Source organism: Podarcis liolepis (genome assembly GCF_965112155.1).
Source record: "Podarcis liolepis genome assembly, chromosome: 10".
Classification (NCBI taxonomy): domain Eukaryota; kingdom Metazoa; phylum Chordata; class Lepidosauria; order Squamata; family Lacertidae; genus Podarcis; species Podarcis liolepis.
In genome coordinates this window covers 25,795,257-25,807,840 of record NC_139562.1, presented here as the reverse complement: position 1 = coordinate 25,807,840, position 12,584 = coordinate 25,795,257, and the positions used below count along the sequence as shown (strand labels likewise).

The 12,584-nt window shown below is 45.5% G+C and overlaps 1 protein-coding gene across 4 annotated transcripts in view; it reads right to left on the bottom strand.

Moving 5' to 3' along the window:
- Positions 1 to 546: 546 nt before the first annotated feature.
- The window catches only part of RIC8B (RIC8 guanine nucleotide exchange factor B), a 31,521-nt gene continuing 19,483 nt past the window's right edge, over positions 547 to 12,584 (bottom strand). For 2 of the 4 annotated variants that reach the window (XR_014516347.1, XR_014516348.1), the window contains exons 6-11: positions 11,520 to 11,615; positions 10,728 to 10,872; positions 9,877 to 10,021; positions 8,909 to 9,028; positions 1,013 to 1,775; positions 547 to 888 (exon numbers count right to left, since the gene is read on the bottom strand). Coding sequence is in view for 2 of the 4 variants with exons in the window: in XM_083462176.1 (XP_083318302.1) it covers positions 1,664 to 1,775; positions 8,909 to 9,028; positions 9,877 to 10,021; positions 10,728 to 10,872; positions 11,520 to 11,615 (618 nt within the window). In the remaining 2 variants the exon portion in view is untranslated. Of the gene's footprint in view, positions 1,776 to 8,908; positions 9,029 to 9,876; positions 10,022 to 10,727; positions 10,873 to 11,519; positions 11,616 to 12,584 lie in introns of all 4 variants that reach the window. The other 2 variants (XM_083462176.1, XM_083462177.1) reach the window with 1 other exon arrangement.

Here is a 12,584-nt window from a genome sequence, read left to right as displayed (position 1 = left end):
AGGGCCTTTTCAACTCTGGCTCCGGCCTGGTGGAACGCTCTGTCTCATGAGACCAGGGCCCTGTGGGATCTGATTTCTTTCCGCAGGGCCTGTAAGACAGAGTTGTTCCGCCTGGCCTTTGGCTTAGAATCAATTTGATTCCCTCCCCCTCTTTCTTTTTTTCTTTCACCTCCTGTGAAGAGGCTGCATCTTAATGTTTTAATGTTGTATTTTAATCTTGTTTTTTAAGTTGTATTTTAATCAACTTGTTTTTATTATTGGTTGTTAGCCGCCCTGAGCCCAGTCTTGGCTGGGGAGGGTGGGGTATAAATAATAATAATAATAATAATAATAATAATAATAATAATAATAATGTCTTGCCTCAATGTATTGAACCCAAACTTATTACAGACAGGGAAATGAATTGAGGAAGGACACAATCTACTAGGAAGTTCTACAGTGGAAACCCCATTGAAGTTAGCAAACACTTCTTGTTGATTAAGGAGGAAAGGAGGAGTGGCGAAATGACATGGGAATTTCAGTTCTAAAAATTCACAATGCTACATATTTAATTTATATAAAGTTTTATTGATAGAATGCAACACGTCCTCCACTGAGCATTTATTATAGTTAGGTTCTTTCCACATAAGCAACATAATTCAACACAATCTGCCCTCCCTTTCCATTGCTTCATACATTAGAGACTATTTTCATACATAATTCTTTATAAAGACATCCGAGCAGCAAAAAAGGAATGTTTAACACGGCATTTTCCCAACTCTTTAGTTTAAGCCTCTATAAAGCCTTGTCAACCCATGTTTTCAGGCCAGCCACTGTCCCAAGACCAGGGTGTGTGTGGTTTTTTAAATAGAATTATTCACATAAGCAGGCACGGCCAAACTTGGACCTCTAGCTGTTTTGGGACTACAACTCCCATCATCCCCAGCTAACAGTCCCAGTGGTCAGGGATGATGGGAATTGTAGTCCCAAAAGAGCTGGAGGGCCAGGTTTGGCCATGCCTGACCTAGGCCACGTAGAGAGCCCCTCTGCAGCCACAGGATTCAAGCCCATTATCTCATCTGGATCTGGGGACAAATGAAAGTGTTCTAACAAAATAGATATTCAGTTGATCTAAATCTGAATGCTTTAATAAGACTTGGCCATCCTTCAGAGACTGTTTAATTATGACAGCCAGGCGCGCGCGCACACACACACACACAGACCGGAGATTTAAAAAGATGCGCCGTTTGGGTAGCTTGTTCCACTACAGTGACAATTTTACTGTGTCAACTTTTATTTAACATTTCCCCTAACATGTATTTAACATTTATCCATCTAATTAGGCAATCTATTTCCTGCCTTTTGACAGAGGGCTGATGTAAGGCATCTAAAAAAAAGGGGGGGTGTATCAGATAAACATTAACATTTATTTATTTTTAAACTTCACACTACACTTTTCATCCCACTGAAATACAATTAGCTTTTAAGTTAATAAATGGGGTGTTTTCATTGCTATATAAATCGAGGCCTTAGAAATGCTAGTATAGTTACACCACAAAATTTATAATTCAATCCATTTTGATGGATAAAACATTTGCTGCAACACTGAAGGGTCTAATATTTAGATAATAAAAGATGGTGTGGGTGAAGGGAAGGTGGGTGAGAAAGAAAAGCAGCTGATATTCTAGTCAGAGTCTGAACTCTCTTGCTCGTTGGTCTGATACTGACAGACTACTTCTTCCAAAGGCGTCATTGTGCCATCTGGTCGCACTCCCATTGGTGTTATAACCTTGTCCCTGCAAAAAAGAAAAGTATATAATTTTTTTTAAATTAAAAATAAGATCAGAGAGAACTAGCCTAGTCACCTCACGGGCAACGTTCCTCCACAACATACTTGTACGTGTAATGCTCAGCTACTCAAGTGTGATTTTTCTGTTCTCATAATTCAAGATCACTTCAGTAGCTCTGTGCGTCAGATTAATTGTAGGCCTTCAACAAAACTATAGGTTTCCCAAACTTCCGCCATAGGTGGATGAAATCACTTTTATCTCTACCACAGTGCCAACATTTGCCATCTCTTCTCCTCATTTCCCCACTAGGTAGCTTTTGAAAAAGCAGACCTTATTAAAAAGAGAATTCAAAATGTCTTCTGATGCATATTTTTCTGGTCCATGGTCACCAACACTCTCATATATATATATATATATATATATATATATATATATATATATATATATATATATATTGCTGTGAAATCTCATAGAATCCCCTCTGGTTTTTGTTGAATTCTGTAAGTAAAATCAAATCAAATAAACCCAAACCATCAGAAGCAAGCACTGTATATTATAACTGGTAAAAACCCTGGAAAAATAGAATGGATTTAGTAAGGAAACTCTGGGAACAAATGACTCAAAACAGAAAAATGTTTAGAAATTATAAGGAGTTTGAATTTAGTAACACAATGTACAAAAAAGGATTAAAAATCTCAAGGAGTAGATCATTTGTTTATTTAAAAGAAGGAAAGGAATGAAAAGAAGTACCCTCTCTTGCTCTGAAGCATAATTAGGTAATAACATGTTTTATATTTATTGACAATTTGTCATAATTTTAATATGTATATTTAGAAGTATATAAAAGCATTAGCAAATAGACCAATTATGTATATACTGAACTGTATGTTTTCATTAGATAAAGAATAATTATCTAAATGAAAAAGCCAACACTAATTGGAAAAAAAAATCCAGATATTAAGTCATTCTCATTTTTGAGGGAGCTCAAATCCTTACTATGAAAGAGTGAACAGAGCTTCATACAAAATTGATTGGTGGGGGAAACAGGAGCACAACACTAATAAAGACCTAATTCAGGCAGGCCACATTCATGGAGCCAATTAAGACCAATATGAAAAAAAGAGAAGTCAACCACTAATGGGCTAAGGACAAAGAACAGGTTCTCTGTTTAAGTAAAAATAGGGAAATAAAGAAACTGCCTTTGTTAATTCTTAAATCCTGCTAACATGGCTGTCGATATCCCACCTGTCATGTGGGGAGCAGCTACCCCTCCTGCTTAAAACCACAACTGCATACATATTCATTTCACTGAGGGAAAGTAGTCAGTCAGGAAATGAGATCTGGGCTACACAGCCAGCCTCTAGTGGTGCTTAAGGACTTGTGGATTCATTTAGATTCAGTCAGCTTTCTCTCTCTCTCTGCCGCCCCTCCTTTTTCTTTTTTAAACTGTTGCTTTTGTTTGCAGCTGTTTAATTACAGGATTGACAGCCATTTTAATCTCTTCAAAGCTCTGAAGGCCTCTCACAGCTAATCCAATTATATCTACTCCACAAGCTACAGCCTCATGTAAAGATGATTAATTATTGATTAAGCCAATCAAACAGTATTAGCAAAGATTTATTTAAGCCTTTCATTGCCTCACATCTGATTATAATCTCGTTTATTATATGTGGATTATGGAAAAAGCTGTAAGGCCAAGGAGGGCAACATTTTGATCCTCCAAACACACACACATATACACACACACAACCCCCCCCCCCACCCCATCATCCCCACACCATATTTTCAGAGATTATTTTTTTAAGTATACAGTGGTGCCTCGCAAGACGAAATTAATTCGTTCCGCAATTCTCTTCGTCTTGCGGTTTTTTCGTCTTGCGATGCACGGTTTCCCATAGGAATACATTGAAAATCAATTAATGCGTTCCTAGGGAAACCGCCTTCAGACCAGGTCCGGGGACAGTCTGTCCCCGGACCTCTTCTGAAGGCTGGGGGGGGGGGGGACAAGGGCTTTTCTTCCCACCCCCAGCATTTTAAAAAACCCCGGGACAGCGGAGGACTTCTCCGCTGTCCGGGCGATCTTAAAATGCTGGCGGGCGGCATTTTAAAATCGCCCCGGGACAGCGGAGGACTCCTCCGCTGTCTGGGGCGATTTAAAAGCCCCTGGGAAGGCAGGCAGGGGGGACAAAGACTTTCGCCCCCCCGCCCGCCTTCAGAAGGTGTCCCCCCCCCCACCCTGCTTCGGGGCAGCGTTCCGAAGCGGGGTGGCTGGGGCAGGTGTTCCTGCCCCCCCGCCCGGCTTCGCAGCACCGCTCCGAAGCTCGGCGGTGGGGGCAGGTGTTCCCGCCCCCCCACCCTGCTTCGGGGCAGCGTTCCGAAGCGGGGTGGCTGGGGCAGGTGTTCCTGCCCCCCCGCCCGGCTTCGCAGCACCGCTCCGAAGCTCGGCGGTGGGGGCAGGTGTTCCCGCCCCCCCACCCTGCTTCGGGGCAGCGTTCCGAAGCGGGGTGGCTGGGGCAGGTGTTCCTGCCCCCCGCCCGGCTTCGCAGCACCGCTCCGAAGCTCGGCGGTGGGGGCAGGTGTTCCCTCCCCCCCACCCTGCTTCGGGGCAGCGTTCCGAAGCGGGGTGGCTGGGGCAGGTGTTCCTGCCCCCCGCCCGGCTTCGCAGCACCGCTCCGAAGCTCGGCGGTGGGGGCAGGTGTTCCCTCCCCCCCACCCTGCTTCGGGGCAGCGTTCCGAAGCGGGGTGGCTGGGGCAGGTGTTCCTGCCCCCCGCCCGGCTTCGCAGCACCGCTCCGAAGCTCGGCGGTGGGGGCAGGTGTTCCCTCCCCCCCACCCTGCTTCGGGGCAGCGTTCCGAAGCGGGGTGGCTGGGGCAGGTGTTCCTGCCCCCCGCCCGGCTTCGCAGCACCGCTCCGAAGCTCGGCGGTGGGGGCAGGTGTTCCCGCCCCCCCACCCTGCTTCGGGGCAGCGTTCCGAAGCGGGGTGGCTGGGGCAGGTGTTCCTGCCCCCCGCCCGGCTTCGCAGCACCGCTCCGAAGCTCGGCGGTGGGGGCAGGTGTTCCCTCCCCCCCACCCTGCTTCGGGGCAGCGTTCCGAAGCGGGGTGGCTGGGGCAGGTGTTCCTGCCCCCCGCCCGGCTTCGCAGCACCGCTCCGAAGCTCGGCGGTGGGGGCAGGTGTTCCCTCCCCCCCACCCTGCTTCGGGGCAGCGTTCCGAAGCGGGGTGGCTGGGGCAGGTGTTCCTGCCCCCCGCCCGGCTTCGCAGCACCGCTCCGAAGCTCGGCGGTGGGGGCAGGTGTTCCCCCACCCTGCTTCGGGGCAGCGTTCCGAAGCGGGGTGGCTGGGGCAGGTGTTCCTGCCCCCCGCCCGGCTTCGCAGCACCGCTCCGAAGCTCGGCGGTGGGGGCAGGTGTAACCGGGACCTCTTTTGAAGCAAGCGGCTGCGGAGAGAAGCGATCTCCCTGCAGCCGCTTGCTTCAAAAGCTTTTGAAGCAAGCGGCTGCAGGGAGATCGCTTCTCTCCGCAGCCGCTTGCTTCAAAAGAGGTCCCGGACCTGTTTTGAAGCAAGCGGCTGCAGGGAGATCGCTTCTCCCCGCAGCCGCTTGCTTCAAAAGAGGTCGCGGACCTGTTTTGAAGCAAGCAGCTGCAAGGAGATCGCTGCGGGGAGAAGCGCAGCAGCTTGCTTCAAAAGAGGTCGGGGCAGCGGAAAGCGCTTCCCGCTGCCCCCGGACCTCTTTTGAAGCAAGCGGCTGCGGGGAGAAGCGATCTCCCTGCAGCCGCTTGCTTCAAAAGATGTCCGGGAGATCGCTTCTCCGAAGCGGGGTGGGGGGGCGGGAACACCTGCCCCCACCGCCGAGCTTCGGAGCGGTGCTGCGAAGCCGGGCGGGGGGCAGGAACACCTGCCCCAGCCACCCCGCTTCGGAACGCTGCCCCGAAGCAGGGTGGGGGGGAGGGAACACCTGCCCCCACCGCCGAGCTTCGGAGCGGTGCTGCGAAGCCGGGCGGGGGGCAGGAACACCTGCCCCAGCCACCCCGCTTCGGAACGCTGCCCCGAAGCAGGGTGGGGGGGCGGGAACACCTGCCCCCACCGCCGAGCTTCGGAGCGGTGCTGCGAAGCCGGGCGGGGGACGGGAACACCTGCCCCAGCCACCCCGCTTCTCTCCGCAGCCGCTTGCTTCAAAAGAGATCGGGGGCAGCTTTTGAAGCAAGCGGCTGCAGGGAGATCGCTTCTCTCCGCAGCCGCTTGCTTCAAAAGAGGTCCGGGGGCAGCGGGAAGCGCTGCCCCCGGACCTCTTTTGAAGCAAGGGGCGGTGGGGAGAAGCGATCTCCCCGCCGCCCCTTGCTTCAAAAGAGAAGACCCGCTGTCCCCGGGGCAAGCTTCGTTTTGCGAAGCAAGCCCATAGGGAACTTCGTCTTGCGAGGCAACTCGAAAACGAAAAAACCTTTCGTTTTGCGAGTTTTTCGTCTCGCGAGGCGTTCGTCTTGCGGGGTACCACTGTACATCACTCTTCACAGGTGTCTCGCAGGTGTTTCAAAACTGGTTTAGGAGAGGCCCATCACAGTGTCAAAATTGGTTATACAAAGAATGAAATCACCAAGATTATGAGAGAGACATGAAATAGGGTACTTTGAGCCAAACAACTTCCACCAATTAAGGCTGCGACCCCTATACTTACCTGGCTGTAAGTTCCATTGAGCTTAATGGAGCTTATTTCCAATTAAACATATATAACGGAGTAGCAATTTATTATAAAATATAGCCATAAACCCAATAGCGCAGCAACACATGTTTTGAGTAATGCAGGTGCAGGAAGATTACAGGAAAATTAAGAGAATAGTGGACTTCATTCCTATGCAATAATTCCGTAATACAGAACTACTTGCCACATTCCAAAAACCTGACCACCACAGGGTAGAAATTTTAGCTCTGTCCTCTAAAATATGAAGTACGGCCCATAATCCATCACTCTAAGAAAACTATTTCACACTCAGAATCTTTTAATCTTCTAAATGAAGCAAAGGGGAAACCATCAGAACCAAACATTTTACAAGGCAGAATTATGACTTCTGGGGCACTTTTCATAATTTTTTTCCAAACAGAGACACATGTATTAATATATTTTATGAACATGTTTGACTGACCCTTGATTAAGAACTGCCAAATAAGTTTGGAGGATTTTTTATAAATAAAAAAGGATTATATTCGACAATTCTTAGAAAACATGCCATAATGAAAACCTTAACATGATGCATTTTCCTTCTCTGTTAGCAGATACCCCATTAATCCCTTCAGATTCACCTACACAATCTTTGCTTCTGCCTCTTGCTTGCCATTTAGCTTGATAACGACTCCAAAACCATTCCCTTGTTTTCAAGGGTCTTTCTTTCTTGCCTGCCCTGTGCACAACAGGTCAGTGTTAACACATGGAACTAATGGCGGTTCTCTGTAATGAAACAATCAGATTGCAAACACTGGCCTGTTCCTTTGATAAAATAGTGTATTGGGGACCTATTCACCTCCCTATAATTGAGTGCTACATAATAGTGCCGATCCTTTTATGTACAATATTTTGTTCCACAATTAGAAAAGGCGAGGAAAAACCTATGGAAGCGTTGCTTTCTTCAGTCACTGCCATGATTAATTCTGTATTTTTAATGAGTAAGGCTGCTACTTAGGCCAGTTCTGTGGCATACTTGTTTTGTTGACTTCGTGTCAATGTACAACAAAACCCAAACTATGGTAATTGGGACTGTTTCATCAGCAAAAGCATTCCTGCTATTAATACAACATTGGCTTGGAAAAAGCACTCTGTCGTTTTAATTCAGACTATTAATTCATAACTGTGCCACCAATTTATAACTGCAGGAAAAAGTATTTAATAAGCATTTTAATTAATACGGAAAACATCCAGGCATGCATGATGTACAAACACAAAGAATTGCAGACTAGTTGTTTAGCTATATTTTACATTTTATAAAACAGAGGGTAGTTTTGGGAATGCCAGTGTCTGACAGATTAGGAAAAACAGTTTCTTAAACATTAGATATCTAGCACTCTTCTGGAATACTGTGCAAAGCCTTCTACTGCTACTCTTTGAGTATTTACATGATTCATCATTTAAAAGGAATCCTACTAAGACTCTCCAAGTCAAACAACCTTGATGTTCTTCATAACATCTAAATTATGAAGAAAATGTGTCTAGGCACAAAAGAATACAAAACATTTATCCAATTATTTGGAAAGCTCCATGCTCATATATGGCTATTGAGGAATATTTGGGTTTGTGCATTTGCAGCAGCACAGCTGGATGTCTTCATCTGCCCCAGCTGCAACAAAACATATCTTTCCCATATCAGTCTCTACAGCCACAGCAGGCGCTACAACCTTCCAACAGCTTGATCTCACCCCCAAAGGCACACTCCTCCATTGTCTCTCGAAATAGAAGGATGCCAACTAGCCTCCAAAGCTCCAGGTAACCTCATCAAGCAGCTTCATACAGATGTCAAACAGCACTGGAGATGGAATGGAACCCTCAGGAAACCCATGGATTAACTTCCACAGGGTCAAACAGAAGCCTCTCAATGCTATCCTCTGGAACTGGCCTGGTTTGCAGAACCACTGCAAAACTGTGCCTTCTGCTTCCAACCCACCAAGTGTGTCCAGTAAAATACTATGACTGATGGTACAGTGGTGCCCCACAAGATGAATGCCTCGCAAGATGGAAAACTCGCTAGACGAAAGAGTTTTCCGTTTTGGAGGTGCTTCGCAAAACGAATCTCCTATGGGCTTGCTTCGAAAGACGAAAATGTCTTGCGAGTTCCTGCGGGTTCCCCCCCTTTTTCTAAGCCGCTTATCAGCTGATCCGATAAGCCGCTAAAAGCCGCTAATAGCGCTAATCCGTCAATGGGCTTGCTTCGCAAGACGAAAAAACCGCTAGACGAAGAGAATCACAGAACGGATTCTTTTCGTCTTGCGAGGCACCACTGTACTAAAAACCACTGACAGGTCCAGGAAAATTAATAAGAGACGCCATCTATCTCAGAAATCATCTGTCAGGGCTACCCAGGCCATTTTAGTCTCAAGCCCTATCTATAGAGCCAAAGAATTTCTCCCTCAGAAATGAAAAGCAACTTAGTTACATTACCTAGAAAGCTTATCAAACATATTGACAAGTTTCATTGCTTCATATTCTTTTTGTTCTTCAGTCATTTCGTCCATTGGGTTGGGCATTGGTTCTTCTAAATGACCTGTAATAAGGTTAATGCTTTGTGGTCAGGGGCAGGGAGGGAGGGAGGGGGAAAGAGAATATAAGAAAAAATAAGATTTTTTTCCATGAGGCAGCTTAAAAAAAACCAAATATAACCAATAATCCTTCACAAAGCTTATTCTTTATTGACTTGATAGCTGACATCTAAGACACATGAACATACCTAAATGCTTAATGGCACCAAAACCTGTGAGTAGCCTCAACTTTCAAATCTACATTGGCTTATCTAGTTTGGCTTATCTACCAAAGAACTCTTAGTAATAAGCTCACCAGGCAGGCAATTCTAGGAGTACCTTGGGCACCCATTGCAATCAAGGTCACTTGAAGCTACTGTATTTTTCACTCTATAAGACACACCTTTTCCCTCCTAAAAAGTAAGGGGAAATGTGTGTGCGTCTTATGGAGCAAATGCAGGCTGCGCAACTATCGCTGAAGCCAGAACAGCAAGAGGGAGAGCTACGCAGCAATCCCTCTTGCTGTTCTGGCTTCAGGGATAGCTGTGCAAAGCCTCTTCAACAACATTTGATTCAGAATATATTTTTTTCTTGTTCTCCTCCTCTAAAAACTAGGTGTGTCTTATGGTCGGGTGCATCTTATAGAGCGAAAAATACGGTAATCAAAGTTTTAGTCCATAATTCAGCCCTTTGTGATAGAGAACATATCTTAGACAACGTTAGAGACGAGACCAGGGGTGGCCAACATGGTACTCCTCCAGAGGTTGTAGACTACAACTTTCATCAGCAAAGGTCATATGAGTTGTACTCCAAACATCTGGAGGATACAAAGCTGGCTACCACACTGGAGGGGAGGGGGGGTTGAGGTGAGAGACCCAAGCAGTACCATACTTTGGCTTTGCAGATTTGTATTCTTCAGTGTCTGTATCTTCGTCATCTGAGTACCAGGTTTCCCCTCTTCCTCCTGCTAATAGGCCCCTTGCTGCCAGTAGCCCAGCTGCATTGCCATAGCCAGTGTACTTCAGTAAGCTGTCAACTGAAAAGTGAGAGAGAGACAAGAGCTGCCTTGGGAACATCTTTAAGCTATGGATTTAAGTTCTACAAGTTTGTTAAATTTAAGTCACATTCAAACATAAATGAAGTCTTCAGATTGTCTGAATGCGCCCTGTCTGATGTGGCATGGAACAGTTCTCTTTTTAAGATGCCAGTGAAGTTGGCATGTCTTCTGCTTTTCTACAGAACTTAAGAGTTGAGAAAAAGAAAAAAGAAAAAAGTTCTTCAACTAAGAAAAGCAGCATGCATGGCTTAAGGAAAATATTGTCACCTAAAATAATCAAATTTAAACCTTGATTTTAGAATTTTACACTTCTTGTGGCAACTAAATACTTGTATTTCCAATTTCTTACATAAAATGCAAGATGTTTATATATAACTATACAGTACAACTGTCCATACTGGTGAAATGACAACACTGTTAATGTGTGTGTGTGTGGGGGGGGGGAGTCAAAGCGTTGCCTCTAATTCAGACATGCAAAATAAACCCACTAGGTTTATTGTCCCACCTGCCCATATTCAAGTAGGCATTTGTTACATATTACAACTTCAATAAACTCTACCAGTTTAAAAAACTTTCATTTGTGATTGTTCAGAAGCATATTCTATTTGTCAAGAGATAACCAGGCAAGCAATTGTTCAGAAGTCTGGAATAACCACCCACATTCATTATAAGAACCAGCCTGTACCTCTCTCCTTACAAAGAACAAAAAGGAATTCTGCAGCGATTTGCTTCACTCCTAGGTCAACGTGAGTCATGAGTCGCACTAGTTTGTTTCTCAGTGTTGTGCCAACTTCAGGGCGATTAGATACATCTCTCAAGGGAGGCAACACCTAAAGACAAAAACAAGTAATATGAGCAATTAATCTCCAGTGGAAAGTGTTCACCACACTTTCTTATTCAAAAGTATTTGTAAAAATTCTGCTTTAACACTCTGCCTAGCTCTACAATGAGGTCTTAGCCCCATTCCTTTGTTGCTGCTGAGCAACTACTAGTAAGAGGGAAGAGACCCAGCTGCTCAGACCCACTCGCTTGCCTCAGAGGTCATCAGTGGGAGACAGTGCCAGGTAGGAGACCAAGGGAAAAGGATAAGAGCAAGAAATGCTGCCTGAATAATCTTGGTTCCATATGGGCATCATGCAGCTTCCCTTCCTGTACTCCAGGGATGGGAAACCTGCCCCCCGCCCCGGAAGCTGCTGGTGTTTAATTCCTGTCAGTCTCAGTCAGCCTGGCCAATGGGCAGGGACAATGGTTGCTAGATTCCAACTCCATCTCAAGGGCCAAAGGTTCCCCCATTTGAATGTGAGTTTTTTGCAAGCAATAATTTTGCAAGCAACTCTAAGGGCTTCCCAGGGCTATAAAGCAAGATAAAGGTATTACATACCTTGTGAAAATATAAACAAGATCCCTTAATATTTAAAATAGCCTTCCTGTCAAGTGTTTGCATTCCTTTGTTACCTTTATCTCTGTGGTATCTCACCTGAGCTTTAATAAACTTCCTTATGTTCCGGTGAGATCGGCAGCATCTTGTTAGCAAACTGAGAACTGGAGTGAGACCTTCCCGATAGCTGCTCCCCTAGAATAAGAAATCACAAGACACATCATTTTTCTTCCAAGAACACTGGGATTTTCTGTCATACTCCATATTCCTGCTCTAGTGTTTCTCAAAACAGGTCACCAAGTTTCCACAGCAGGTCCCTCGTGTCTTTCCCATACCATTTAAAGAGCATTTCCACACCTGAAAATTCACAAATGAATGCCTCCAGAGCTGTGATTGGCTAATGTTCCCAGGCGTGTTTATGACATGTTTTCAGACATGCGGATGATTTTCAAATATTCCTGATCATGATGTATGCATTGTACATTGGGCTATCTCTGAAAAAGGTTCGAAATCAAAGCTACTGCAGAATGTAGCAGCCAAAACATGAACTGGGACTACGCAGTCAAAACTACATTGGCTGCCAATCTGAAGTGCTGCCTTTGACCTCCATGCTTCAAGACACCAATACCTTAAGGCCTCCTTTCCCCTGTATAGGCCTATCTAAACACTGAGATCATCATCTGAAGACATCCTGTGTGTCTCCACCAAGAGATACTTGTAGGGTAGCAACAAGATAACAGGCCTTTTCTGTGGTAGCCCCCCAATTATGGAACACCTTGCACAAGGAAGCTCACTTGGTCCCAACACTGCCTTCCATGTATTAGACAGCACTAGCGGTCTGCCTTTCAATAGTTGTTTGGTGTTCATTCTTGTCTAGGAAATGATATTTTCTGATTTTGGATGAATGATGTGTTTCATCTGTACTGTATTATTTTAATGGCTATGTGATGATATGTTGGGGTGTGTGTGTGTGTACATTCGCAGACACACACACAAGGACTTCCGCTGATTGTAAGAAGCAACAAATAGCTTTTACTTTAATACAACTAATCAGTCTATGTTTCATTTGTGGGTTTGATATTAAAAGCAGTGCTTCAGTGAGAAATAGCTGTATGTTTGTGTGCACACGTGCTGTTTTGTTTGCTCTGTACAGAGGATCCTTCA